Source organism: Lepisosteus oculatus, chromosome 4 (assembly GCF_040954835.1).
Source record: "Lepisosteus oculatus isolate fLepOcu1 chromosome 4, fLepOcu1.hap2, whole genome shotgun sequence".
NCBI lineage: Eukaryota > Metazoa > Chordata > Actinopteri > Semionotiformes > Lepisosteidae > Lepisosteus > Lepisosteus oculatus.
This window is the reverse complement of record NC_090699.1, coordinates 16,751,941-16,775,596: the sequence shown is the minus strand read 5'-3', so window position 1 is coordinate 16,775,596 and position 23,656 is coordinate 16,751,941. Positions and strand designations below refer to the sequence as shown.

The following is a 23,656-nucleotide window of genomic DNA, read 5'->3' as shown; positions in this document are numbered from 1 at the left end:
GAACAGAAATCTCATTCTCAAACAATGTTAAAAAAATATCTTATTCCCGAAAAAAACACTGTTGCCCTAGGGGTTGTTTCTCATAGCTCTCTCAGTTAACCGGATAACACGATGACAAAAATCCGGATTTTCGGTTTCACGAAGCAAGATTGAACGGTCTAAAGTTAAATAACTATAGCAACATATCCTTCATTCTTAACCTGCTGTGAGGCAGGTTAAATCAGATTTAGCCTGACTTTGTGGTTAAGAGCTTGGCTCAGCTCAGCCCCCTATGAGAAACGACATCACTTTTCTTCAGAGATCCAGTACACAGAGCTTTGCATCAAGATTAGAGATCGCAAAATCCCTTTACTGCCCGCTGATAATTTTTATCTGAAAGATACAGTTTGAATAGATAGGATATACTTTACAATCAATATCTCTTAACCACATACATTGTTAATACTGCTGGACGTAGCTGAGCGTTACAAGAAACAAACTCTCGTAGTTGAGATTATTGTGACTGGTGCATTTTTTTTTACTGTGTGGGTGATTCGGAACTCTTCAGTAAAGCGATGTGTCGTGCACCAAGGAGGCTGTCCAGGCTGATTTTTTAAAATCAGAAAATCAATTCATAGCATCAATGTACAGTTAAAAAATAAAATTCTAGCCTAAAAATATGAATATTACAAAAAACAATAAATATTATCGATCGTGTCCGATAAAAGAGGTTAAACGTGTGTGCACACAATGGGTGTTGCTATACTTAGGTGTATATTATGCACAATTTCCATCATCACATCGTTTCCTATGTTATCAGAATCCATGATGTATGGTGTCACACTGGCAACATGTACATGATTCTGTCTGAGGGTATCCTCAGCGTGCAGCACAGTATTACCACCCTTAGGAAGAGAGAGTTCTTCCCCTCCACCAGTGCTCTCTGATGACTGTCCTCCTATTCATCGCTCAACAGGGTGACAGCTCTGAAAGGCACATCATAGCCGAACATAACTCTAGTGAAACAGTGAATGCTCGGTCTGATTTTTAACATATACCTTTTTTTTCTAATTTCACTGTGGTTATTTTATTTTTCGGTTATAATTAGGTCACATTTTTACCTGGCGTAAGGCTTTCTGCAATCTGGAGGGGAATGCCTCACCTATACTACTCGATCCACACTAAAAAATGTTGGAAATGTTGAATGAAGGAACACATTCTTTATGGTGTTGACGCCGATTCCTCTTCTTCAAGTGTTACTCTGCTCAAGCGTCTTCTTGTCGGATAAAATTGGAAGACGTTGTAAGAGCATTCCGCCACACCGTAGTGTACAGGACCCCAGTGCCACTGTGGATGATGTTCCTGGGTTTTGTCTTGGCCTGCTGCCAGGTCCTCCCTTTGTGCTCCAGCATTGTGCTGTGTAAATGCACAAATTAGTTCTGCACAAGAACAAAATTGTGCGATTACACCATGGCTTAAAGTGGATCTCCACTTCAGCACCATAATAATGAAAGTTAAGTAATGCCAATGCATGCATACTCACACAATTTTTATAGTTTGTTTTATCTCTTGAGCTAGTTGATTGGATTTCATAATTAACTTCCAGATTCAGTTTTGCAAGGCGACTTCTCTGGCTTTTGCAGCAGCTACAGTGTATTTCCTTGCTTTTGCAACAGATTTTATCCTCCTAGTTTTCCATAAAGAGGCATAATTCCTGGTCACTGGATTAAGATGCGCATTCTTTCGCCGTAGTTTTTGCTGGTATAAATGAAGGATTTGACGCTCATCCCTCCTGTATTGCACCTCTTAGTAATTTTCCTCCTGGAATGATGTTTCCTCAAACAATTTGGAACGTCTCTGGAAGTAGAGACAGCAGAGGCCTGGCAAGGGGCTTAAATTGAAGTTAACTGGAAAAATGAAGTCAGAGTTTACCTCGGTGAACCTTGAGTAATGCTGAAGTCGGTTATCGGGTTAATTCATCAAGGACAACTTGAGAGAACCCTGAATAAGTTCCAGCTGGGTCAAGTATCCCCCCTGGGTGGGTCAGTATGGTCCCAGTGAGCGTGTCTGTCCAGTATCAAACCGAACCCCCTAGTTAAGGCACAGGTCCCATGTGCTGTGCGTTGTTCTGTACTGACTGAGACTCTGTCCTCTGGAAGTTGAGCTGGTTAAGATTGATTACGTGATACAAATAGTAACACAATCGGAAGCTGCATTGATTTTCATTCTGCATTAACCTATTTGATCATTGCCTATCACTGGGTCTGTACGGGTAGATTACCACTAAGCAGCTGCTGTTCCTTATTGGCAGTAATTGATGTATTTTGCCAGGAGATAAGATCTGCTTCATACTTTCCCCTTTATTGCTGACAACATTCCTGGAACGATTTCAGGACAGTTCCTGATTTCTTTATTAACTGGGAAAATACTGTGGTCCGTATTTTCTCTGAAACTTCACCTATGATAGGAGAAATAAAAACAAAGAGTGCTTTAACTAAAGAGTATGCAGAGTGTGATAAATATAAAAAAAAACTCTTGGGTTCATTATTTCACATCAGGGCATAAACCCTGTAAGAAGTCTAATACTATAGTGACTGGTATTATTGCAGTAATTGCTCGTGATGTATCAGAACATGAGATTTCTTGCCATTTTGTTAAGGGAATCTTGACTGTAAATACTGACAAGATTCCAGATTACAGAACACAGAAGAAATATTGTTATATTGTATTTTATAGACACAGATACCAATTCCTAGTATTCCCTACCTATCCTTTCACCTGTACCCTTTTTCCTCTTTTACATCTCTGGTTTCCTTTTTTCTTCTCCTTCCTCACTGTTTTTATATTATTGTTGGATTTTTACAGTTTGGTTAAGTCTGTCATGCCGTAATGATTGTTCACATTTGTTCATTATTGTTTATGGTACCATGTAATATTTTTTGTTCTTCCCGAAAAACCAATAAACAAATTGAACATAGAAATCCCAGACCTACAAAACTCAGAAGATCTTCCAATCGTACTGTAAGTAGACCCAAGGGATTCTGCAGCCAGTACGTGAGCTCTAACCACAGTTTGAGGAGCGTAGACTACTTCAAATATATGTTGCTTTAAATTGTGTAAATATTTGCTTTGGTAATAATTTAATTAATTGGTCATGCCAATACAGAATTTGAATTCGTCAGTAAGTTGGGTCACACAGCATCCGCGATGCTTGTTTCTCTGGAATTGTGACATGAGGCTTCCTCAAACATTTCCTGATCATATCTGCTCAACATCTGAAGCAAACTTTCAGAGCTGCTACATTCTAATTGCTTCAAAAGCAGGAGTGCCCACTTCGCTGAGGACAGGGCAAAACTGCTCAAGAGCAACCCTGCACAGTGCCTTGGTCTTTGTCACGTGACAGTGGTGTTTCTACCCTGCCTTTCCTCGGCGACAGCTGCAGCGCATGCGCGCGAAGAGGAGTTTGACTTGTGGGTTGTGCATGATGGCCGCGAATGGAGCTGTGTTGCTGGGTTTGGTAGAGGAATTCGTATCGGGCCAGCAGGACAGCAAGGCTGCTGAGACTGCAACAGGTAACTGATGTAATCGATCTCGGTCTCGGCTCTTAGTGAGCTGTACGTTGAGCCTGCAGGCTGCAGCGACTATGGATGGGAGAGTCCGATGCCCAGAAAAGCGTGTGGCTGATATTCTGGGTATCTTTTTAAAGGAAACGTGATGTGTATGAACCTTGGTATAAGTGCACATCGAAGAGAAAGATCAGCCCTAATTGACATGGTCCTGTATTTATTGCACAACATGAAAGTCTCCAATACGCAGGCAGTACACAGTAGAAGACAGTTTGAGTAAAAACACACCCTACCGACACAAGCATGGACCGTTCTAGAATTTGCTTGCCATGGGAAAACATTTTCTCACGTTTTTACTGGGACTGACTTTAAAACAGCGGTGCATCGCCCGGCTCTTGGGAGACTTCAGACGTCCTCTCTTTCCGGTTGTGTCGAGACAAGCGGCTCATCACGAGCAACCTGTTGGCACATGTAGCGGGTGCAGGAGCCCATCCTGGCGTAGAACTGGCGCTCTGAAGGTGTATGTAATTAATTTAAACTAAGGATACTAAGAGTAGGTATCCGCAGTGGCTCAGTAAAGGAGCCCTTATTCGGGAACTTAATTCGAACAGCCTATAGGACGGTTCCTGTTAGATGTATTCAGACCCGTTGAAATCCAAGTGTCTTCCACAGACATGCCCCTGTGAAGAACTGCCCGCCCAGGTGCCTTGGATCAGGGACAGCGGTCGAGTACTGTGCGCTCCTCGATATTGTCAAGCTGCATAGCTCTCTCCACTCCTGGCTCAGAAATTCGTCTCGCTCTAACGCTGGAGCAAAGTCTTTATAAACACGAGCCATACCTTGGAGATCTGATGCCTACATGTTTTAAGACCTGTGAACGTCATTGTCCACATCAACTATCCACACTTGTATGCATTCTGAGGGTGCTGTGCAAGGGGATCTATCCTTCTGTTGCTCTGGACAACCTGATGTGCTCCGTTCTGACCTTACAGTGTTAACCTCTTTTATTTTTGTTTCCTAAGGAGTGAAAACCGGACTGTTTACCATATTGGAACTGGTGGAGGCCTTGGGGTAAAGTAATCTCTTACCTAATCCGTTCCATCTTCATACGCTATTTACAGTGTTAGCATAATTACGGTGTAAACACAATGTCCGTTTCCAGCCATTCTAATTAGTCCTGTCTGTCAATCCTGTAGGATCAACTGTTTTGTTTTTTTAGGGATTTATTTTTCAAAACATGCCCTGCACTGAATAACCTTATAATTGTTATTTTTCGTTAGACTGTCAAAAGAGTTAGGTGGCAAAGAAAAAAACAGGCTAGAAGAAGGCTGTAGAGAGGCTGATTCTTCCGGAGGCGGGTAGAAGCTGTGTAGAGTGGAGTGTCACTGGAGTTGCTGGTTTGAATCCACACCGAGCGGCACAGAGGCTCTGTGTCCGAAAGCGCCCTGCAGAGAATTGCTGTGAGCGGCTCGCCGGGGACGCAGGCTGCGTGACCGTCTCCTCCTTCCGCCAGGAGCGAGCTGACCTGTCTGTGTGCTCTTCGCAGCTGGAGCCTGACGAGCTGCGAGCCCCGGGTTCGGGCGCGGGGGGTGCAGCTGCTCTCGTGGGTGCTGCAGGAGTGCTGCGGCAGCCTCTCGGAGAAGGAGGGTGAGTTGGCGCTGGTCAGCGCGCCGGGGCGGGGGGGGCGCCACGCCCGCGCTGGCGCTGCGGAGCAGACAGAGGTGTGTGTCTGTGTGTGTGTCTGTGTGTGTGTCTGTGTGTGTGTCTGTGTGTGTGTCTGTCTGTGTGTCTGTCTGTGTGTCTGTCTGTGTGTCTGTCTGTGTGTCTGTGTGTCTGTGTGTCTGTGTGTCTGTGTGTCTGTGTGTCTGTGTGTCTGTCTGTCTGTGTGTCTGTCTGTCTGTCTGTCTGTCTGTCTGTCTGTCTGTCTGTCTGTCTGTCTGTCTGTCTGTCTGTCTGTCTGTCTGTCTGTGTGTGTGTGTGTGTGTGTTGAGTTTTGGTCGGATCAAGCCAGCAACACCGTCAGAATACCGTGAAGAAAAGAGAGGGCGGTGGGTTTCACGTTCACGCTGTTCCTTCTGTGAGTGGATCCAGCGCTCTTTACGTAGAAAACACTGCGCTAATAGAAGTAGAATCTGTCTGATCTGAAGAAAGACCTAGAATGGAATATTATACAACATCAGCAGTGTTGGATTAGAGCTTTCTCAGTAGGAACATGGTTCTCTGATGTCTGATCAATACTGTACATTAAATCAGTGTAACACTTATGTACCCTGGCTAGTGTCCTTATTGATCTCTGGCTTGTATTTGCATTTTGCTTGGTTTCTACCACTGTCCTTGTATTTTGCAGCTGAAGTCCTGACAGTCTTTTACGAAAACAGACTGAAAGATCATTATGTCATAACGCCGCACGTGTTACAAGGCATTAAAGCGCTGGTAGGTGTGCAGTGTGGACGGGGCATATTCTACCTTTGCTAAGCTTTTCCTTCTGGTTTCGCGTCCGGCTCTCTCACCCGCTCACTCTCACTCCGGACTCTCCGTGTTTTTAAAAGACTCAGAGCCCTGCACTGCCCCCTGGTCTGGCTGTGTCCATCCTGAAGTCTCTCTTCCAGGACATCCATGTACAGGTAGCTGCTTCACACAGACAGTGCTGTTGGTCAGTGTCTGCCTTGTGCTGTATATACTGTAAATAGACAGCAGGTAAATGTTTACAGTTTGTTTAGGTCATCTTGCAGTCTAGTTTATTAATGGGAATAGTAACTTTCATAGATGTAGCTGTATAATATGTGTAGGAGGGTAATTTTTATAAACGCCAATGACTCGATGGAAGAAAGTTCAGATTTAGTATTTTGAAGGCTTGTCTTCTGTTAAAAAGAAAAAAATATATACCAGTCATGTTCTGATCGATATCAGGCTTCGGCAAGAGCTTCAGTATACAAGCAGCTTGAGCAGTTTCACCCTGGTTGTCTCTGTGGTGTTTGTGTCAGGGCTGCTAGTGCTTATCGGAGGTGAGACCTGGGCTCAGTCTGTGTCTGTGTCCCCAGTCCCTGATGCAGGCGGAGCGCTCCTGTGTCTACAGCATCCTGTTGAACCTGATGGAGTCGCGAGAGGAAGGTGAAGGTCCATCGGGGGGGAGGCAGAGGATGAGCAGCGGCGAGGGTGTTGATCAGATGTTGATTCGCCTGCTTGTCGTCTTTTTCGTGCTGTGTGACGTCAGCGTTTTCCGACCTGCTGCCTAATGTCTATCCAAGTACCTCAGCTTTTGTGCTTTCAAGCCAAATCCAATTAATTAAGCTGATTGCTCCAAGGAGGCTGGTGCCATTATGTGCAGCTATGAAACTGAAGGACTTTTAGTCATTTTAGTATGTCTAAACCATTCCTTTAGTGAAAAGATGACTTCAGAAGTTAGTTTTCTGTGATCATGTTCTTTGTTAAAAGTTTATTTTTGGCTGGTCTTTGTTTCAGAGCTGAAGAAGTTAGGTGCAGACTTTGTCTTCGGTTTTGTTCAAGCAATTGATGGTGAGAAAGACCCCCGCAACCTCCTTCTGGCCTTTCAGATCGCAAGGAACATCCTGCACAGGGGCTACGAGCTGGGTAAGTGCTTGAACAGCAAAGAGTCCTCACAGCACAACGCCTGGCTGTACCTGGTAAGACTGGGGCTGTAGACACTCCTCACAGCACAGCGCCTGGCTGTACCTGGTAAGACTGGGGCTGTAGACACTCCTCACAGCACAGCGCCTGGCTGTACCTGGTAAGACTGGGGCTGTAGACACTCCTCACAGCACAGCGCCTGGCTGTACCTGGTAAGACTGGGGCTGTAGACACTCCTCACAGCACTATAATGTACAGTATAAACAGGAGTGTCTCACACTTCATTGGCATCCAGACAGTTAAACAAATATTGAATTATACGATTTTATTTAACTTGCAATGCTCTTGATTTATATTTCAGGTGTAATAAGGGTTTTTAAACTAATGTAACAGTATGCTTACAGAACCCTATTGATTCTTTTCACATTTACTCTAACACTTTCATAGCGAAGCGCGCTGTGTGTCCTGATGTTGAGTTGGGGAATGTTTTACAGGGCTGTTTGCAGAGGAGCTGTTTGAAGTGACTTCCTGCTATTTTCCAATAGACTTCAGCCCAGTAAGTGTCTCCTGTCGTCCTAATGCCGTTTGACCATGTGGCCTCTGTGCTGGGCCTGTTGGACTGCGACACAGACCCTGTTTTCAAGGGGCAGCAGGCATGTCAAATGGCTAAAAATCCTTTTTCATGAATGGTGGAACCAGGGAATGTGGAGTATTTCTGATATAAATACAGTATGCTTATTTGCTTAACTATTAATCAGTGGCTCCTCTCCTACCTCAGATACCTGTTTTTCAAACGCGACCTGCTGTTGTGTTTTCCAGCCCCCTAATGACCCTCACGGAGTCACCCGCGAGCAGCTGGTCCTGGCGCTCAGGGAGGTGCTGTCCGGCACGCCGAGCTTTGCAGAGGTACGCGGTGGGGAGGTCTTTCTGCGCTGAGTGTTTTTACTCTAAACCTCAATTCAATTCAGTTTATTTTTCTATAGCGCCTTTCACAACAAGGTTGCCCCAAGGCGCTTAACAAAGCAAGTGACCGTACATGTTGTGAATACAGAACAGAAAAGACCAGAAGACAACGGAGGAGAGCAACCAGAAACTCCTCAGTAAGGAGAAAAAAAACCTCTAGGGGTCCAAAGTCAACTGGCTGCCGAACCCCTTTGGGCATGCTTACATTATATAATTAAACAAAGGAATAAATGAATGAGGGCATTAATCCATCCATCATGTCTTCTGTATGTCAGTACTTCATGTAGATCTCTGTAGACCAGCAAATTCCTCCTAAACGATAGCTATATCCACGATGTCCCTCTTGGATCCATGGCAGTGATGCAGAATCCAACTCAGATGGTGCCCAGCCCGGGCGCCATCCGGACATGTGGGGGGGAGAACCTGACCCGCATTCATTCAGGCAGGGATATGCAGGGCTAAAGACAACATCTTTGAATTCATTCCATATGAATATGAAGTCATGTTGGGCTGTTTTAAGATGAAAACGCAAAAGAACACTATTGCTTAGAAAGGCCTGTGCGAGAGTTGGGGCAGAGTGTCCAGGAATCAGGATGGCTGTGTGGCGCTTATGCAGTGTCCTGCATGTTAATCGTTTCCCTGTGTTGCCAGTTTCTGCTGCCGCTGCTCATCGAGAAGCTGGACTCGGACGTGCAGAGTGCCAAGCTGGACTCCCTGCAGACACTGGTGAGGCCTCTGACCAGCTCCACGGGCCCTGGCTCTGTCTCTGCTTGTGTCCAACTGTCTGGAACGTTCTGACAGATGGTCTGAGATCTGTTTGGACCGGCTTGTTAGTCTGTGCTGCACTGGGCTACACTGTACCGAGGTCTCTGTCGTACTGGGCTACACTGTATTGGCCTGAGCTCTGCGCTCTTCTGGGCTGAGGTGTGCTTTCTGTGTTTCAGACTGCCTGCACCTCGGTTTATGGGCACCGTGAGTTGAAGGACTTCCTACCAGGCCTCTGGTCTTCCCTGCGCAGAGAGGTAGGCATTTCAGCAGCGGGGCTCGTGGATGGGAGAGGACTCAAGAGAATCTTTTTTCAGATTCCATATCCAAACACAGAAGCCCATGTTCATATCCTCAGTCCACAGAAATAGGAGCTGCTGACTGATTCTTCATTCTGTCATGAAACAGATTTTTTAATGTCTTACAGTAAACAGTACAGAACAGTAAAAGGTTCTATTACTTAGACAAACTATACAGATCTGTTTGTGTTCCTCTGTGTACTTTGTATACATGTATACTTTTGCTAAATATAATTCTACAAAGGTTCCCTTTTATCTATTTTAAGTAATGCTTTGTGCTTTCAGGGTTGTTTTTTATAATGTGACACACCTTTCAAATGGCTTTTCTGTTTCTCAGTTAAAAACTCTCAAGAATTCACAAATGATAAAACTAGGCCCGATCTGCTTTTCACCGATAGTTGTGGCCACTGAATGTTTTTTGTCTCCTCAATCCCTACAGGTGATACTGATCATTTGTCCTTAAGCCTGTTTATCTCACATCTCCCTCCTGCTTTATTAGCTGATATACAGTATGTGTTTATGGTTGCACGGTTATTTCTGCCAGGTGTTGAATAAGGTATCCTGACGGTGTTCTTTTCACAAAACACATGCATATAATGTACAGTAATCACTAACGTACTGTTAACCATAGGTCAATACCTGAACTAGTAAAGGCTCTCACCCCAGGGCAGGTTGATGTCTGTGACCACGGGTTCGAGCCTGGGTCACGTCACTAGCTGACTGTGACTGAGAGTCCTCAAGCAGCAGAGCTCAGGTCTGAGCACCACAGAGGGTGAGGTGGAGTTAATCAGCCGGGGCTCTTGGCTCTCAGTGACAGAGCGACCCCCATGGCCTCCTGAGCGCCTGCAGGCAGTGCAGGTCGCGCCTCTCCTGATCCTCTGGCTCCGGCATAGGCACCCCTGGTGCGTGCTGTGGGGTTTTAGAAGTCGGGGCGCATGGTGCGTTCTAAATGTCCTCCTTCAGAGAAGGCACAAGACAGCACTGCCTCCTGCGTCCAGGTTTCCACTGTTTTCTTCATTGGCCAGACGGCGTGATGATTTTGTTCAATACTGGTGTTGTCCCCCCCCCTCCCGACAGGTATTCCAGACCGCTAGCGAGAAAGTGGAGAGCGCGGGGCTGTCTGCTCTTCACAGCCTCACGTCCTGTCTCTCCCGCTCCATCCTGGACTCCGACTCGGAGGACTCCCTGCACGGCTTCCTCGACCTCATTCTTAAAGGTACCTTCCTGGCTGGCCGCGTCCCTCCCGCTGGTGTGCGTTTGTGCAGTTGACCGGAGGGTCTGCCGTGACTGGGGAGTGAGCTACACAGAAAACCAATCAACTGCAACTCAAGTAGCCCGTATAATTAACCAGTCGAGTTATCTGTCGCTGGCAGTAATGCTGTGCTTGTTTTTAATGGCCGATTTGAATTGGTTCCTGTCCTGTGGTTTATGTTCCTATAGACTGCCAGCACCACCTGTGCGAGCCAGACATGAAGCTGGTGTGGCCCAGTGCCAAACTCTTGCAAGCGGCAGCCAGCGCCTCTTACAGGGCAAGCTACAAAATTACAGCGGTCGTCATGCCTTTATTGCTGGAGCAGTACAACAGTCACACGCAGGTTAGGGATTGACACCTCCTGCTGGACACATGCTCTCTGCTACAGGACCCATCTTCAATTTTATTCCACTGTCATTGGTCAGACTGCTGTGACTGTGTTTCTGTGTGTCGTTGTTGGTCAGACTGCTGTGACTCACTGTGTTTCTGTGTGTCGTTGTTGGTCAGACTGCTGTGACTCACTGTGTTTCTGTGTGTCGTTGTTGGTCAGACTGCTGTGACTCACTGTGTTTCTGTGTGTCGTTGTTGGTCAGACTGCTGTGACTCACTGTGCGTCTGTGTGTCGTTGTTGGTCAGACTGCTGTGACTCACTGTGTTTCTGTGTGTCGTTGTTGGTCAGACTGCTGTGACTCACTGTGTTTCTGTGTGTCGTTGTTGGTCAGACTGCTGTGACTCACTGTGTTTCTGTGTGTCGTTGTTGGTCAGACTGCTGTGACTCACTGTGTTTCTGTGTGTCGTTGTTGGTCAGACTGCTGTGACTCACTGTGTGTCTGTGTGTCGTTGTTGGTCAGACTGCTGTGACTCACTGTGTGTCTGTGTGTCGTTGTTGGTCAGACTGCTGTGACTCACTGTGTTTCTGTGTGTCGTTGTTGGTCAGACTGCTGTGACTCACTGTGTGTCTGTGTGTCGTTGTTGGTCAGACTGCTGTGACTCACTGTGTTTCTGTGTGTCGTTGTTGGTCAGACTGCTGTGACTCACTGTGTTTCTGTGTGTCGTTGTTGGTCAGACTGCTGTGACTCACTGTGTTTCTGTGTGTCGTTGTTGGTCAGACTGCTGTGACTCACTGTGTTTCTGTGTGTCGTTGTTGGTCAGACTGCCGTGACTCACTGTGCATTGGAGTGGGTCTCTGTGCTTTCAGTCGACTTTCCTATCTTGCAGAATGCTCAGCGGCGCACCCTGCTGGAGGTATTGCAAGGATTCACCCAACGAGCCCAGGGCAGCTCCCCAGAGGAGGGGGGTCAGTATTATACATACAAACTGCAGGGGAAAACCTGCTGTTCTAATTCTATATAAAAGGGGGAAATAGGGCTAAATAAACAAGTTCTGAATATGCCAGAAAGCAGATTTCCCAGAATCTCACACAAGAGCAAACGGCTGAACTGCAGTTTCCGCACATTCTTCAGTTGCTTTCATTCGATCCGTGTTTAGAAGAATGAGTTCAAATGGAAAAATAACGTGTACATAATACGTAAACTCACTAGCAGTATAAACTTACACTTAAATCCGCCTGTGATGTTTGTGCCCTGGAGTTTGTCCCTTCACCTCATGTCACGTTTCTGGGCTCCTGGCCCTGCGTGCAGTAACCCCACTGTCTGTCTGCGTGCTGTAACCCCGCTGTCTGTCTGCGTACTGTCTTGTCTGCCCCACAGACGAGAGCGTGCTGTCAGGCTTCCGCCAGCCCCTGTGCAGCCTGGTGTTCTCCGCCCTGACGGAGTCCAGTCCAGCCCTCCAGGCCACTGCCTCCCGTGTGCTGACGGCCCTGGGCTTGCAGCCAGGTGAGGGGGCACGGCTGCCCATTCTGATCAATAGACTTCGGCCCTGTAGGTGTCTCCTGTTGTCCTAATGCCGTTTGACCATGTGGCCTCTGTGCTGGGCCTGTTGGACTGTGACACGGACCGTGTTTTCAAGAGGCAGCAGGCATGGTCAAATGGCCAAAAAACCTTTTAAATGAAATCAGGATCAGGGACTGGCGCGTTCCTGATCCGGATATTCATCAGGAATTCCCTGGGACAGCCTCAAGGGAGGGTAGTGACTTGTACAGAACTGGGTCCCTTAACTCCATTCCTCATAACCCCAAAAATAAAATCATCTCGGCTGGGTTTGCCACAACCATGTTGGAGGGATCGTGGTAACGGAGACGCAGGACGTTCCCACGTAGTTTGGCAATGTCCGAGAATTCAGTCTTATTAGGAAGAAGTGTGGTCTCCGATTCAAGATGTATTCTGTTGAGAAATTCCAAAGCCTTGTTCAGTTCTGTATCTGGGTAGTCTGCCTGACGAGGTTGTGGGAAGAGAGAAATACTTGCTAAAAGTGTTCTTGGCGGCAAGTAAGAAAGCTATAACACGTAAATAGTTACAAAGAGACCCCCCCCACCCCAACCAAAGAAAATTGGATTGTTATTGTTTCAGAAATGTATGAAATGGAAAAATTTACCTTTCAGTTAAGACTCCAGAAGGACATTTTTGAGAGAAACTGGGAGAGGTGGATTATTTCTAGACCCTAATAAGAATGACTTTACACATTATACCCTCTGTAAAGATGCAAAAGTATGATACAGAACAGACTTTATACTCATTTATATTTGTAATACTTGAGTTTTTGAGATGACTGGCAACTATTTTTTTTCTGGTTACCTTTGTATGTTAATAAAAAACTTAAGTTAAAACAAAAAGAATTATGTCCCTATTTTTCAGCTTTATTATTTGTGCAGCTGGGTTTGTGCCTCTGTGACGATTCTTTGTGCAAATGTAAGGCTCCGATTCAGATATTGATTTCACAAGGTAAAAAGTGATGATCATGTAACAGTAAGCTACTTCAGACTGCTGTTTCAGCCTCTTTTATCGCTGAGATACCTGTAAACTGTGTGTCCCTTGAGAGTGAAGCTACTCCTTGTTCTCCAGGCTTGCTTTCGGAGTCGGATATCCAGCTGGCCGCTGATCACCTTACCAGGCTGATCCTTAGGGAAGAGGACCAGCAGAGCTGGTGAGTGGGTTTTTTTGCCACTAAGTGTCTATATTACTTCAGTCAAAGAATTGCTGCATGGGGCCCCTTAACTGAATTGCCTTCAGTAGCTTAGCATGCTCTGTAGGGCGACAGGAAGTGGTTGTGTTAGGGCAGGTTAACGAGGGGATGTGTCTGTCTCACTTCAGTTCAGCTGCAATGGAGTCTGCGGGCTCCCTGGCTGCTCTGTACCCTGCTGCCTTCGCCGCCAGGATGGTCCCTCAGCTGAAGGAGGAGATCTTCTCAGGTGGGGGATGAGAAATAATTTACACCCTTGTATAATCCTGGGTTTAAAAGGATGTCTTACTGTGAGAGGTTGAAAGGAATGAGTCTAACTACTTATAGTTTTCAAATTCCTCAGAGTTAGCCCAATGGTCTTTGTCAGACTCAACTTTGAATCACAACCCCAAAGAAGAGCATTTAAATCTGAGAACAGGAGGCACTTTGTTTTTTTACAAAGACTTGTGTTTGTCTGGCGCAAGCTGTACAGGATAGCTGCTCACGCCAATGCCATTGATGACCTCGAAAATTGCTTTCAAAGCGAGAATGAAGTTCTTTAAAGTTTATGAATAGAATTAATTTCAGCGATTTTAATGTCCTCCTGCAGAGCCAACGGAGGATCGGTCAGCTGGGAGATCCCAGCAGGCCGTGCGACAGCGTGGGATGAAGGCGTTGGCAGCCATTTCGTCTCGGCATAGCCTCATCCAGGAGAGCGTGCCGGTATTGCTGCAGGTCCTCTGCTCCGCCCACGCAGGTAGGCAACCAGCTCCATCCTGGGCCAGGGCTTTAGGTAAAGTGAGGACGCAAAGGAGCCTTCCACTTTTTCTCTCTCTCTCTTCAGGCAGCGGCTCTTTCTGTGCGGAGGAGGTCGTGTCTGCTTGTCAGAGCCTGCAGCAGATCGTTGAGCAGTCCCAGGACTCGGAGGAGACCAGCCGCTTCTTCCACCACACTGTCATCCCTCAGCTGCTGGGGCTGGCGGTCCAGGCAGCGCTGCGCGGTGGGTTGCTTGGCAACACGACCGTGGGCCTCAGACGCGCGTGTTTACACAGCAAGACAACAAGGCAGTTTATGGACCTTCGGCGGCCAGGCCTGCTGGTCGTGCGCTGAGAGCACTGTGGTCGTTTTAACGTGTCGCTGCATGAGCGGGTTCAGTTGAAATATGCTAGTCACATGGAGGAGACAGTTAGGTTTTCAGAGTCCGAGTTGTTCAGTAAGTTTGAAACGACTCGTTTTCTCCCAGGCGGAGATTCCACGACCCCCCGCAGCTGCCTGACGGAGGAGAGGGTGCTCTCCGCGATGGCGCCGGTGGTCAGCCAAGCCTGCAGCCGCCTGCACTCAGAGTGAGTCACTGGGCAGGGCAGAGCACAGCATCCGTGAAACAAAATAGTAAAAGTACTCGACGCTTGTTATCATTGAACTCCTTCCTAGGAGGGAAAAAACTGAGTATCCTCCTCCTCTTTGTGTTCACCTAGCTGTTGCGTTTTCTCTTTCACGTTTCAAAAGCATGACTGCGTATGAAAAGTGTACATTTATTACCCTTCCCTGTTCAAGTACTTTTCCTGGCTACCCAGCTGAAATATGTCCTACCTAGGCACTGCTGGCCTCCTGAAGTGGCAGGCCCACCTGTAATCCTTGACTTCCTGCCCGCAGGCTGGCTGCCCGCACTGCCTCGATGGCCGTGTCCTTCTTCCTGGACGGAGACTTGACTTTCCTGCCCGAGAACAACTTCCCCAAGCACCTGCAGCTGTTGAATGTGAGTCCAGCTGAGCCAAGATTGTGTTGTGGACTCCGAGATTATTCACGCGCTGCAGGTGTGGCAGATTGTACTGGTCCTCAGATGGGCTTTACCTGTCTGTAAATTGCAGGAGTGACCCAGTAGACCACTGTGGGAAAAAAAAACACAGGATATCAGTGGGCATTTTGCCCCCTCAACAGGCAGTGTTTCCATTTATTAAATGGCAGTACAGGTATTCGTGCTGATTCTGGAAGTATGAGAGCAGTAATTGCCGACATTTATTACCTCTGACTTTTTTGCCTGGATGCTGAATATGTTTTGCATGTGTGCTGCAGAGAGCTGCTGTGATTATGCACAGCTTTGAGGGTGGTTTTTCTCCAAGGTGTGTTCACCTTTGTCTTGCAGAAGCAGCCCGACGGCTGGCTGCAGTCCCAGCTGGTCTGCCTGCTGATGGCCTGTGTCTGCTCTCTGCCCAGGAGTGTAAGTTGCTCTTTTGACTAGCACTGTGCAGGGTCAGTCCAGTGACTGACTGTACACTTACTTCTGACGCCCTAATGCTATCAACTTCTCAGTGTTGAAGGCCACGTGGAATTTGAATTAATGTGGTGTTGTGCTGCAGTAACCTTCTGTTCGGGTGTTTTGGTTATTCATAAAAAAACTACCTTTGATGTGACTTGGATACCAAAGGGTTCAGTATTCAGTGTGTAGATGGTGCTCAATGTTCATAGTAGAGAAGCATTAGTAGATATGCTGAATAAGACATCCTTTGGTTCTGATAGGTGGAGGTTCCCCAGATTGACAGACTTCTGAGCCAACTGGAGGAGCTGAGCTGTACCTGTACCCACCCCTTTTCCTACACCTCCGCAGCAAAGTGCTTTGCTGGACTGGTTAACAAGCATCCTGCAGGTAAAAGCAGATCTCGGAGCACATTCCCAATTATTCTGCTGCAAATCTGTGGGGCGTCTTTGAGGTTCAGTCGCAGAAGCTAAAGAACGATGATGTAATGTGAAACCTTGTCCCTGGTTTTGTAGGAGAGCATCTGGACCTGTTGCTGCAGAAGCTGGTGAAGAGGATTGATTCTGAGCTGGACCGCGCCTCCTCTCCCTTCCGAGTTCAGACCTTCACTCTGCTGCTCTGGGTACGACATGAGCTCACAGTCCCCTGCTCTTCCTGAAGCCTGTCCTCATGGGGAACGTGTATTTCTTCCAGGGATGAGATCTCCATTTTTATATAAACATGAACTAGAATAGTAGATCTGGTGTAAAAGTCTGCACAGGCGTTGTATATACGGTAGGCTTGACACTTTGTGCTGTGCGCAGGCAGTACTTGGAATTATGTCAGGTTACACTCCAAGATCTGCGCCTGTGGCTGGAAGGTTGCTGGTTGGTTGGTATCCCACAGCTGGCAGAGGAATCCTACTCTGTTGGGACCCTGAGCAAGGCCCTCAACCCCAACTGCTCCAGGGGCACCATATAAATGGCTGACCCTGCTCTCTGACCCCCAGCTTCTCTCCCTGTCTGTGTGTCTCATGGAGAGCAAGCAGGGATGTGGGAAAAGACAAATTCCTAATGCAAGAAATTGTATATGGCCAATAAAGCGATCTTATCTTATCAAAAAGGTGCCAGAAGTTGTTGCATCTTCTTAATAGCTGTGAATACAGATAGCATTCAAGGAGTGCAGATAGCATTACAATGCAGCTTGAAATTACAGCACCAATTCTGCTCTTTATGATTTGGGGGTGCGGCTCTGAAAGCAAGGTCCGATTACTTCAGATTGCAGAGTTAGAAGATCTACTCGTTGGGTTTAATGACTTTTCCCTTCATCTCTGATGTAGTTGCCTTTCTGCGTCGTACGTTTTCAATGCTAAAATAAATACATCAGGTCTAAAAGCCACTAGAATGCCCACAGGTGTAGGACAGGAGCGTGCTGGGAGGCAGACTGGCTGTTTGACGTCTGTCCGTGCACTGGGCAGGGCTGGCACCTTTAGACATCTGAGTTGACTGCCCTTGGGTAGCCACAGATCGATGCAAGCTGAGCACAGCTGGAGCTGATCGTCACCTTTGCAATTTCACACCCCCAACTTCTGAAAAGATACTTCCCCCTCGGGTAGTAGTGTACACTTTGAGAAGGATGTCAGTAGCTGGTGTGTTGTGTGGTAGGATGTGATCGGCCATGTTTTTACTGGGATTTGTTCTGGTTAGCTGGAATAGTCTTACCTGCTGCAGGACTGCTGCTGTTTTGCAGAGCATGAGCCCCTGTCTTTCCTCACACGAGAGTCTTTATCTCTCCAGGTGGCCAAGGCCCTTCTGCTCCGATACCACCCTCTCTCGACAACTTTGACCGACAAGGTGAGAGTCTTCATCCTGCCTCCTGCATTTATCACAACACGCTGCCTGATTATCTGGCGGTACTTTGCTTCTTCCTCTGTCCCCCTCCTGACGTCGTGCCTGTGCTGCTTCGCTCTGCTGTGTGGAGGTCAGTGTTAGGCTGCAGCAGAGTGGCCTTTCCTTAAATCCCCTTCCCGCTGATCCCAGCTGCTGTCCCTGCTGACGGACTCGGAGCTGGGCCCCCGGGCGGCTGATGGCTTCTCTCTGCTGATGACGGACTCCGTGGACGTGCTGAGCCGCGCCTGTCACGCCCACGTGCACATCATGTACCGCCAGAGATTCTTCACCGAGAACTCGCCCAAGCTTGTCCAGGGATTCAACTCCTCACCCAAAGGTACCAAAGGGCGGAGAGGGTTTTCGCCTGTGGTTTGACCACTGTGGTTTCCAGAGTAGTTTTGGTGTTTATTGGTTTGTGCTCCAGAAAAGAAGGTACTTGAGAGAATAAAAGGGAACCTTATTTAGAGACTGAAATGTGCTTTGTAGATAAGACCATCATGTACTTCACTCCTATTAGAGAAACATCCATTTCTAAAGGCTGTCAAGTTAGAAGAATGCAAAGGAACAGGTAAGGGTTTATTCCATGCTGAAAGGAAGAGACACAATGGCCAAAATGTTGTTTCTTTTCTTCTCGGTGTGCAATAAACCTCTACCTGTTCTTTGCAGCCTTTGCATGCTGACACAGCTACCTACTAGAAGTTAGAAAAATGTTTTATTCCTCCTCTTGCAGTTAAATATGAGTTACTTTTTGTTTTTTACACTCATATTTTAGTTTATTACTGCTGGGTTTGAGCAATTCTGTTAATGCCCCCTCATCAGTCTGTTTACCGGGTCAGAACTGGCAGACAGTCGAACTATCATCCAGACTGACGTGTTTATCATAGAGGTCAGACAAAGACAAGTTAAAACTCTGTGTTAGCAAGGCTGTGGCGAGAGATCACAAGAGGAAATAGCCACACGTCCTGCTACAGGCTGGTTGTAGAAGAGTAAATTCAGGAAAGACTTGTAATAGTACTGTTCTTTTCTCTTACCCCAGCTAATATTTCGAAAATTAAAAAAAAATTATTGCTTTTGCTCAGTAATCCTGTAATTAGCCAAGCTGAGAGCTCTATTAGATCTAATTTCTTCAAGATGCTACAGCCATTGAGGAGTTTTTACGGAGAACTGTGACTGCAGAGGTTGTCTGACCAAGTGCCCTCTGTCTCACAGAGACGAAGTCCTGCTACCTGAAGGCCTTGTCCCACATGGTGACCAGCCTGCCCAGACAGGTGCAGCTCAGCGAGCTTCCCACGGTGAGTCCTGCAGACAGAAGGCGGAGCTTGGCCTGGATGTGCACCTCCATACAGAATGTACTGATTTGCTTCAAACTGAGGTTGAGCTTTTTGATCTGGCTCTTCTGATTTTCTGAACCTGGCGTTAGCGGATTAAGTGGGATTCCTCCAGGTGGCGTTGCACAGTCCGCAAAGTGCCGCAGGGAAGTACTTTGGGATTGATCGGCCAGGGCTTCCTTGGCTGTGATCGAAAAACAGGACTCCTGAAATTCTAGTACCCGCAGGCTTGCAGTAACACCAATGAAGGACGCACCCCTCCTACAGTCAGTGCTAACCCTCCTGTCAAGCACTGCATAGTTTATAGTGTGTGAAAAGAATGGCTCTTGTGGGCAGGTGAGCAGGAGGAGTATGTCTGTGTATCATTCTTACATGCAGCCCAGGACCTGTGGATGTTAGGCAAGATGTGAGGCAGCAATTGCTGATTCAAGATTAGGTGGGTATAAAATGAAAAATACGAAGACTGTGGAAGATTATAACGAGAGGATCTGAGTAAAGTGTTTGAAATCCGCAAAGGTACTGACAACGTGAATCCAGTGGAGTTCTTCAGAATCAACAATGGGACACCAAACCCAGGGACACAAATGTAAACTATTTGGAACTGCATTTAAAGCCAAGAACAGGAGGTACTGTACTTCTTTATGAAAAGGATTATGGGAGTGTGGAACAAGCTATTAGCCGTGTTGTTAAAACCAGTACGCTGGTTACTCTCAAGAACCAGCTGGGTGAGATTCTGGGATCAATTAACTACCACACAGGCTACGTCAGCCGAGTGACCTGCTATTGTTCGTAACCTTTCTTATGTTAGGTTTTTTTCAAATGTTTTTTACAATTTCTTGCATTAGGAATTTGTCTTTTCGCATACCACAGCTTGCTCTCCATGAGACACACAGACAGGGAGAGAAGCTGGGGGTCAGAGCGCAGGGTCAGCCATTGTACAGCGCCCCTGCTGCAGTTGGGGTTAAGGGCCTCGCTCAGGGACCCAATGGAGTAGGATTCCTCTGCCGGCCGCGGGATTTGAACCGGCAACGTTCCAGCCACAGGCATAGATGCCACAGAGCCACCGCTCCACTCATCTTGATCAAAGAAGTGCTTCATAGCTTGTGGTTTGCGGTTGTCCTGTGTCTGAACTCCGTGTAACAGAGCCTTCTCTGTGGGACCCCTCTCCCGGCTGCGCGAGTCACTGAGCTGCAGGGGAAGCAGTATGTGGTCTGATCTGTGTCTCTCCTCTCCTGTAGCTCTTGCCCCTCCTCCTGGAGGCTCTCTCTTGCCCCGACCGGGGGGTGCAGCTGTCCACACTGTCCTGCCTACACCCGCTGCTCCTGGACCTGCCCCAGGCCCTGACCCTGCACCTGGACACTCTGGTCTCCCGCCTGCGGGCCCTCACCACCAGCTCCGCCATGGTACCTACCACCTCTGCCGAGTCCTGTGGGGAGCCACACCCTGAAACCACACACCACACACGTTCACTGGTTCGAAAAAGGCCTTTGAGCGATACAGGAGGCTAATTGCACATCCAGATCACCCCATGCCATTATCATGTGTTTTTAAAGAAACGGTAATGGTTCAGTTGGAACTTCAGTGGACAGAGGATTTTTGCGTGCATGCAACTGGAGGGTCGAGGTCAAAAAGAACTCTTGAGGAAAGTTTGAACGGTCCGTAATGGGAAGTTTGGCTGGTTGGGGTATCTAAAGAGCCAACGAAGGGTTAATTGTTAGCATAGAAGGGATAATTAGAGAGCTGGGCAAATGTATGCCTGCCTTTGTGTCCCCTACTGTAGCTGATGCTTGTTAGGGTTGAGCCAGGCACAAAGAGAGCACCCAGGAATAACACTGTTCCTGAAAGAGCTGGGTTTAACACAACTCTTTGGTCAGAAGGCTAACAGCTGTCTGATGATTACAGAGAGTTGGACAGGTTAAGGGTTAGACATCACCCACGAGCAGGTTGTCTCTAGATTACAAAAGGAAGACTGAGAGGAGGAGCAGAGGTTAGCTCTGAAGATCTGGCCCTCTGGTTAGTAAGTCAGTAAGTAAGCTCTCTGGTGGTGGCTGTGCTCTAGGCTGGGCATTAAGGTTTCCTAACAGTAGCTGAGAAGATTTGGGTAATGTAGTAGCAAACCTGGCTGCTTCTGGGTCAAAGGCACAGGCAAAAGTTGTGGTTAGAGACCCTGGCCAAAAGGGATCTGTCAGATAGGTTTACACTGATACTACAAGCGTTATGGTTACTCACTAGGGTTACTAAGGTTTCGGTCTCTTTAGTGGTATTAAGGCTTATGTTCCGGGTTACAGCTCATGTTTGTAGGTGAGATCAGGTTGCGCTGGTTAACTGTAGGTCCCTGGGAATTTGGGTGTCACTGAAGGCTTAGGGTCCAGTCTTGGAGTGAGCGAGCTCTAGGTGGTTAGACAGGACCGTAGAAGAAAGCCCAGTCACAGGTCAGCAAAAACACCACAGTTTAGATCTGTGTGGCTGGGAAACCATGAGTCAGGATCGGGACAGTGAAAGGGTTGCCATGGCGCAACAAGTGGGGGCGTGGCAACAGTGCCTAATATGGATCACAGGGCTGAGTCTCTTTTGGTTCTTCCATCATCTCCATGGAGACTGCCTTGGCTTTAGAACCAAAGAAATAAAGCTCTTTATCACACAACAATGTCATATGATTTTAAAGAAAAGCATTTTCGTTTGTCTTTCATCAACCGTTATTTTCAGCATTTTTACTCCAGGCTTATAGTTTGCCAGACTCCATTTAATTGAATGGGTTCCACCAGCTTTTTATTTCCCAGTTATTAATGGAAGGTAAACGCTGGCAGCGTGTGCCGAACTGGATGCCGCATGCCTTTCTGAGCTTTCAGCACGGCCCTTCGGGCAGCGATGAGCAGTGAACGTTGTGTGAAGATTGTTTTCCCGATCTTTTCTCTCCCGCAGAACGTCCGGATCTCAGCTCTGCGCTGCCTGCACGCCCTGACCCGGCTCCCGGACCACCTGGTAAATCCTTCACTCGCCTTTGCTTGAAGCAGCGTCGTCCTTCAGCGTGTGTACTGGCACTTCTTCGTGACAGCCTTGCTTGTTCTAGAGCTCGTTGGCCGGTGAACGGCTCGGCGGGTGGGAACTGATGGGTGGGGGGCGCATGGTTTTAGAATTGGAGGCTCAATCAGGATTTATTCTGCGTCTCTCTCTGCGTGCAGCTGGGGTACCAAGCCCTCCTCTCCCCCTCTCTCTCTCTCTCCAACACAGGTGCTGCCGTTCCGACTGGGGGTTCTGCGTGCCCTGGCCGTGCCCCTGGATGACAAGAAGAGGCTGGTGAGGAGAGAGGCGGTGCTGGCACGAGGAGAGTGGTGAGTGCCAGGAGCTGGCCGACCTGTCGGTGCGATTGCACTCGGCTCTTGCTTTGAAGCTCCCGGATGGTTCGCAGTCTGTCTTGGGAAGATTGATCTGAGAGCTCTTTGTGCACTGTAAGCTAAGTGTGCACTGTAAGTGCACTGTAAGCTAAGTGTGGGAATACTGCTGTGTCAAATCTGAAACCTGGCTCTTGGGCCGTTCTGTAATTGGGATTGTATCCACAGCAGAACCTACCCACTGAATCGGGAAGTTATGAGATGTGTGAAGCATGTGACCCGGGTAACAAAGATTCGACCTCGGGCTCGGACGCAGCCAGGTTCCTTCATGCCGCTTCCGAAGGAGAAGGGTTGTAGCCCTGGCACTGTGTCCCGAGCTGATCCGCACTTCCGCAGGGCTCACCGAGCCGTGCTTGTCGCCTGTGCTCCGCAGGTTCCTGCTGGGAAGCCCGGGGAGGTGAGCCAGCCGCTCCGAGTGGGAGAGGGAGTCCGTGGGAGCACCTGGACTGGCCCCACATGGCCGAAACTCCACACTCGGAACACAGGGGCCCGGCACCACCACAGCCTTTAACCTTTTATAGAACAATGGTATTCAGAAGTATTGTCTGCCCTGCTAAGTGCAAAAAGTAAGGAGTCTTTATTGAGAACCAGGGTATGCTGGCCAAGATAGGGGCCCAGTTACACACACACACACCCCTGCCCCCAGGGTGGGGGCAATTGTGATCTAACATTTCACCACCCTAACCAGTGAGCATGCAGACTGTGATGTACAGTGTTAGTGAGTGACAGATGACATCAGTGGACTCATTTGTGTTCATATTAAACCCTCATCAGTGTGCCTTCAGTTCTGACTGCTAACAAAGTAGGACATGGGACAAGTATTTAAGATTGCAGCATGTGTGTTCATTTCTATGTAGAAAATGCCTTAACGCGTATATTTAGGGCCAGGTTTATTTTATAGTACCCCTTAATAATTATATATTATAAATGCTATTTAATGTTTACGTAAATCAAAACTATCTGAAAGCCAAAATTACAAATCTGGATTACATTTCTTCTCTCTGTAGAATGTCCATGTGTTCCTGCACTCATTAATTCAGCTGTTAATGAGTCTGTGCTCCAGGTTCTCTAGCAGTATACTTGAACTAAGCCTAACTTCACAATCTCACAGATGTTCAGCCAAGGATGTTAACTTTATAAATAAATGTATCTATAACTTAAAATGACAATTTTTTGTGAATTCATAAGAACGGCATGTTGTCTTTGTTGTACCGAATGTGTATGTTGGGAGATTCAAGAGGTCAGCAAGGCTGGTGAGGGTGATGGGGAAACTTACAGACAGAATGCTATGTCAAGGAGTCACGTGGGGGGGGGGGGGGGCAGGCGACAAAACAGCTCATACAAC

At 47.5% G+C, this 23,656-nt stretch overlaps 1 protein-coding gene across 2 annotated transcripts; it reads left to right on the top strand.

Annotated features, from left to right (window-relative positions):
* Positions 1 to 3,433: 3,433 nt before the first annotated feature.
* mms19 (MMS19 homolog, cytosolic iron-sulfur assembly component) lies at positions 3,434 to 23,474 on the top strand. Of its 2 annotated transcripts, none has more exons than XM_006630305.3 (31): positions 3,434 to 3,551; positions 4,568 to 4,616; positions 5,092 to 5,192; positions 5,893 to 5,978; positions 6,095 to 6,169; positions 6,587 to 6,656; positions 7,008 to 7,136; positions 7,628 to 7,689; positions 7,953 to 8,039; positions 8,748 to 8,822; positions 9,041 to 9,118; positions 10,238 to 10,376; positions 10,601 to 10,755; positions 11,631 to 11,709; positions 12,122 to 12,247; positions 13,373 to 13,454; positions 13,622 to 13,719; positions 14,080 to 14,226; positions 14,314 to 14,469; positions 14,713 to 14,812; positions 15,123 to 15,225; positions 15,613 to 15,687; positions 15,987 to 16,113; positions 16,239 to 16,345; positions 17,499 to 17,555; positions 17,742 to 17,928; positions 18,801 to 18,883; positions 20,158 to 20,322; positions 21,842 to 21,901; positions 22,151 to 22,251; positions 22,685 to 23,474. In XM_006630305.3, the coding sequence occupies exons 1-31, from the start codon at positions 3,461 to 3,463 to the stop codon at positions 22,710 to 22,712; spliced, it is 3,078 nt and encodes a 1,025-aa protein (XP_006630368.3). In that variant the 5' UTR covers positions 3,434 to 3,460; the 3' UTR covers positions 22,713 to 23,474. The 2 variants fall into 2 exon arrangements, with proteins under 2 accessions (XP_006630368.3, XP_015201878.2); XM_015346392.2 differs by having other exon boundaries at positions 6,587 to 6,701.
* The last annotated feature ends 182 nt before the right edge of the window (positions 23,475 to 23,656 follow it).